The sequence below is a fragment of the Nannospalax galili genome, unplaced genomic scaffold (assembly GCF_000622305.1).
Source record: "Nannospalax galili isolate Female #2095 unplaced genomic scaffold, S.galili_v1.0 scaffold274, whole genome shotgun sequence".
Classification (NCBI taxonomy): Eukaryota; Metazoa; Chordata; class Mammalia; order Rodentia; family Spalacidae; genus Nannospalax; species Nannospalax galili.
In genome coordinates this window covers 2,847,621-2,850,617 of record NW_008335435.1, presented here as the reverse complement: position 1 = coordinate 2,850,617, position 2,997 = coordinate 2,847,621, and the positions used below count along the sequence as shown (strand labels likewise).

The following is a 2,997-nucleotide window of genomic DNA, read 5'->3' as shown; positions in this document are numbered from 1 at the left end:
ATTTAGCTCTTCTCCAAGACGTTCTAACTTCTCCACAGTTTTAGCATTGCTCAGAAGTCCAAATCCTAGGACTTCTCAGCCTCAAGAAACTCTTAGCAGTGAATCCCCATAAAAGCAAAAAAGTTACACATTTTCAAGACACAATGGCACAGACTAAACATCCCTGTCCCAAAGGAGGAAACAGGAAAGGAGCACCAAGGAACTGGACCAAAGGAAGTCACATCCCAGGAGGGCCAGTCTTTACTTCTGAAGCTCCGTGCCCAGAAATCTGATGATAGATGTGGGTTTTCTAAGGCTTGGGAAGGCCTTCCCCTATGGTCTTGCTGCCTGTAGCCCCTAGGGCTCTCAGGACTGACTCTGCTCATGGACTGAACATTTTCTATGTAGATGATTTACCATGTCCTGGCATTTCTGACTTACTGGGGTCTCCATAGTAACAGCAGCTCCACTGTCACAGCCTCAGGCGTAATGTTCTTAGTGTTACCAGCAAGGATTCCAAACCTTCCACACATTTGCTGGTCTCTTACCTCTCATGTGAAATCTTGGTAGAAGTCTTGATGACCTCATAAGTCTTACATTCTGCATTCTGCACGCTTACAAAACCAGCGTCGCGTAGATGATGCCAGAATGTGGCTGTGGATTGAGGTTTAACCAGGCTCCATGGGGTATCAACTGGAACAGCCTCTGAGTGTTTGAACACAGAGAAACAAATCCTGGATAATCAGTTCCTTAAGACATCACATAGGGCAGGGATTCCTAGTTCTGATTTCCCAAAGCAACATCTTTGAAACAAGTTTACACTTTTGTATCCTTATTCCTATGATGGGCAAAGTCTTGCAAATTCCTGAGAGGTCCTCCAGGTAGCTTGGACCAGTACATGAAACTTGACTACTTTTAACGGCAGTAATCTCTTTAACGACTGCCCTCCCCTTGTACACAAATGTAAGCATGCTCCTGTCTTTGCAAAACTGGGTTTTTCATATCTTTGCCTTGTGCTTTTGTAATCATATTGTAAATATGATTAAAAACAGAAAAAGCCCTTTAGATTTCCTGAAGGCTCTGCTTCCTTTAAATTTCCTCCACCAGTAAATCTGTCCTTCATCTTTGAACTCAGGCCCATAAAACCTCAGAGAATGGGCAAAATGTAGACAAATTGGTGGCCTGGATGGAGCATGGATGGACTCGAATCCAATCCCTCCTTAAATACCTGAAACACCATAAGCTTGGCTTCACCATCCTCTTTCCTATTATGATCCACTAGAATACCCCATAAGCCCACTTACTACATTCTGAGTTTTCTATAGCACACTCTCCAAATGTTTTCAAATTCCTCCACAAACCAATTTAAAAGTCTTCTGAACCACATCACCAGACAAGTCACTGTGCCACACCAACATAAATGATGAAAGTTTTATTTTGGCTCTAATTTTCACTTGAAATTTTCATTTTGACCCTGTGACAATGTGGAACATCATGGTAGGGAGAAGCTGGTGGGAAACAGCTCCTCATCTATTGACAGGAAGCAGTGAAATAAAGGAGGTGAGTCCCTGTGGGTTTCTCCCTCCGCTTGAGGGTTGTTGGCCACCGATCCACGAGGACAAAGGGAGCAGAAGCGATGAATGGTGTCAGGATGTCCAGTGAGCATGACAGAAAAGACTTTCTGGGGAGTCAGATTCAGTGATACAGCTCCGTTTATTCAGTGGGGGTCAGGGAAAATATAGTGTGGAGGCAGCAGCCAAAGCTTCAGCTGATAGGTGCTCATAGTATGCTTTATTTACGTGTGGTAGGGGGATCCTATCATCAGACTATAGGGCAATACCTAATTATCATATAGAAAAAAACCTGGGGGCAGTTTTATTGCAGATAACTATGCCAAAGGTCATATTCCAAATAAGGTCAGGCATCCGTGCTTGGTGGCACTTTCCAGGTAAGTCAGGCAGAGAGCAGGAAGCCCCCGCTGAGAAAGGGAGTCCTTCCATATAGCACAGAGCCCCTTAGAGCTGTCCAGACATAATGGACTGCAATCTTAGCAGCAGGGTCCCCTGACAAGTACCAACACTATTCAAAGCCTGCCTTCAATGACCTACTTCTTCCAAGTGGTCTCTACCTCCCAGTGTCTCCATGAGTTCCTAACAGAGCCATCAGCCTTCAACACATGAGGATTTAGCAGAAAGTTAAGAGCCAAATCATAGTGAGAGCTTTCTCAAGATGAACAGAGGTAGAGAAGTGCACATCCCAAGAAGGTTACAGGCTTCTTGGACGAGATAAGACAGGGTAACCTTGAACATCTCAGAGCACTGTGGGGACAACACAGCTGCATTGGTAAATACTTTTATTCTGTTCACAGGAACCCCAATGGGGGAGGGCTTCCCCATTGGCCACAGTACGACCAGCAGGAAGGGTACCTTCAGATTGGAGTCCCAACCCAGGCAGCCCAGAGGCTGAAAGACAAGGAAGTGGCTTTCTGGACTGAGCTGAGAGCCAAGGAAACAGCAGAGAGGCCATCACAGAGGGAACATGTGGAGCTCTGATCAGGAGATGGAGGCCTGTGGGAGAGTCTGAACCCAAGGGAAAGGCATTCCACAGAAGGATTTTGTAGAAAAATAAAGCATCTTATTGTTGAATCTGTAAATCTGTGTGGTATATTGTACAGTTGCAGTAAAAGAGAAATATTGCTCTTTCAACTTGTGAAAAGAGAAATGTTTGAAAATTAAGTCAGGGTCTGTATCCTTGCCTCAAGACAAATCTATGTGCCTGAGAGAGGAAAAGGTGAGGAGACAGGCCCTACTGTAATAAGAAACTCCATGGAAGGTGGGGGGTGACTGGAGCAATAATTATCCTGAAATCTAAAGGAAGATGAGCACATTGGAGCACATGGGGTGTTGTGTTAAATTTTCCTGGGGGAACATGAATAAGTGTCACCCAGTATAGGGCATGAAAGACAAACAAAGAAGTCACTCTGCTCAAACCCAGCTCAGTGAAACAGTGAATTTATTT

At 44.7% G+C, this 2,997-nt stretch overlaps 1 protein-coding gene across 1 annotated transcript in view; it reads left to right on the top strand.

Annotated features, from left to right (window-relative positions):
* LOC103731689 (carboxylesterase 1D) overlaps window positions 1-2,632 on the top strand; it is a gene marked incomplete in the record, with an annotated part of 34,200 nt that extends 31,568 nt beyond the window's left edge. The window contains 1 exon segment of the mRNA XM_017797387.2: window positions 2,365-2,632. Within this exon segment, the coding sequence (XP_017652876.2) occupies window positions 2,365-2,531 (167 nt within the window).
* Between the last annotated feature and the right edge of the window lie 365 nt (window positions 2,633-2,997).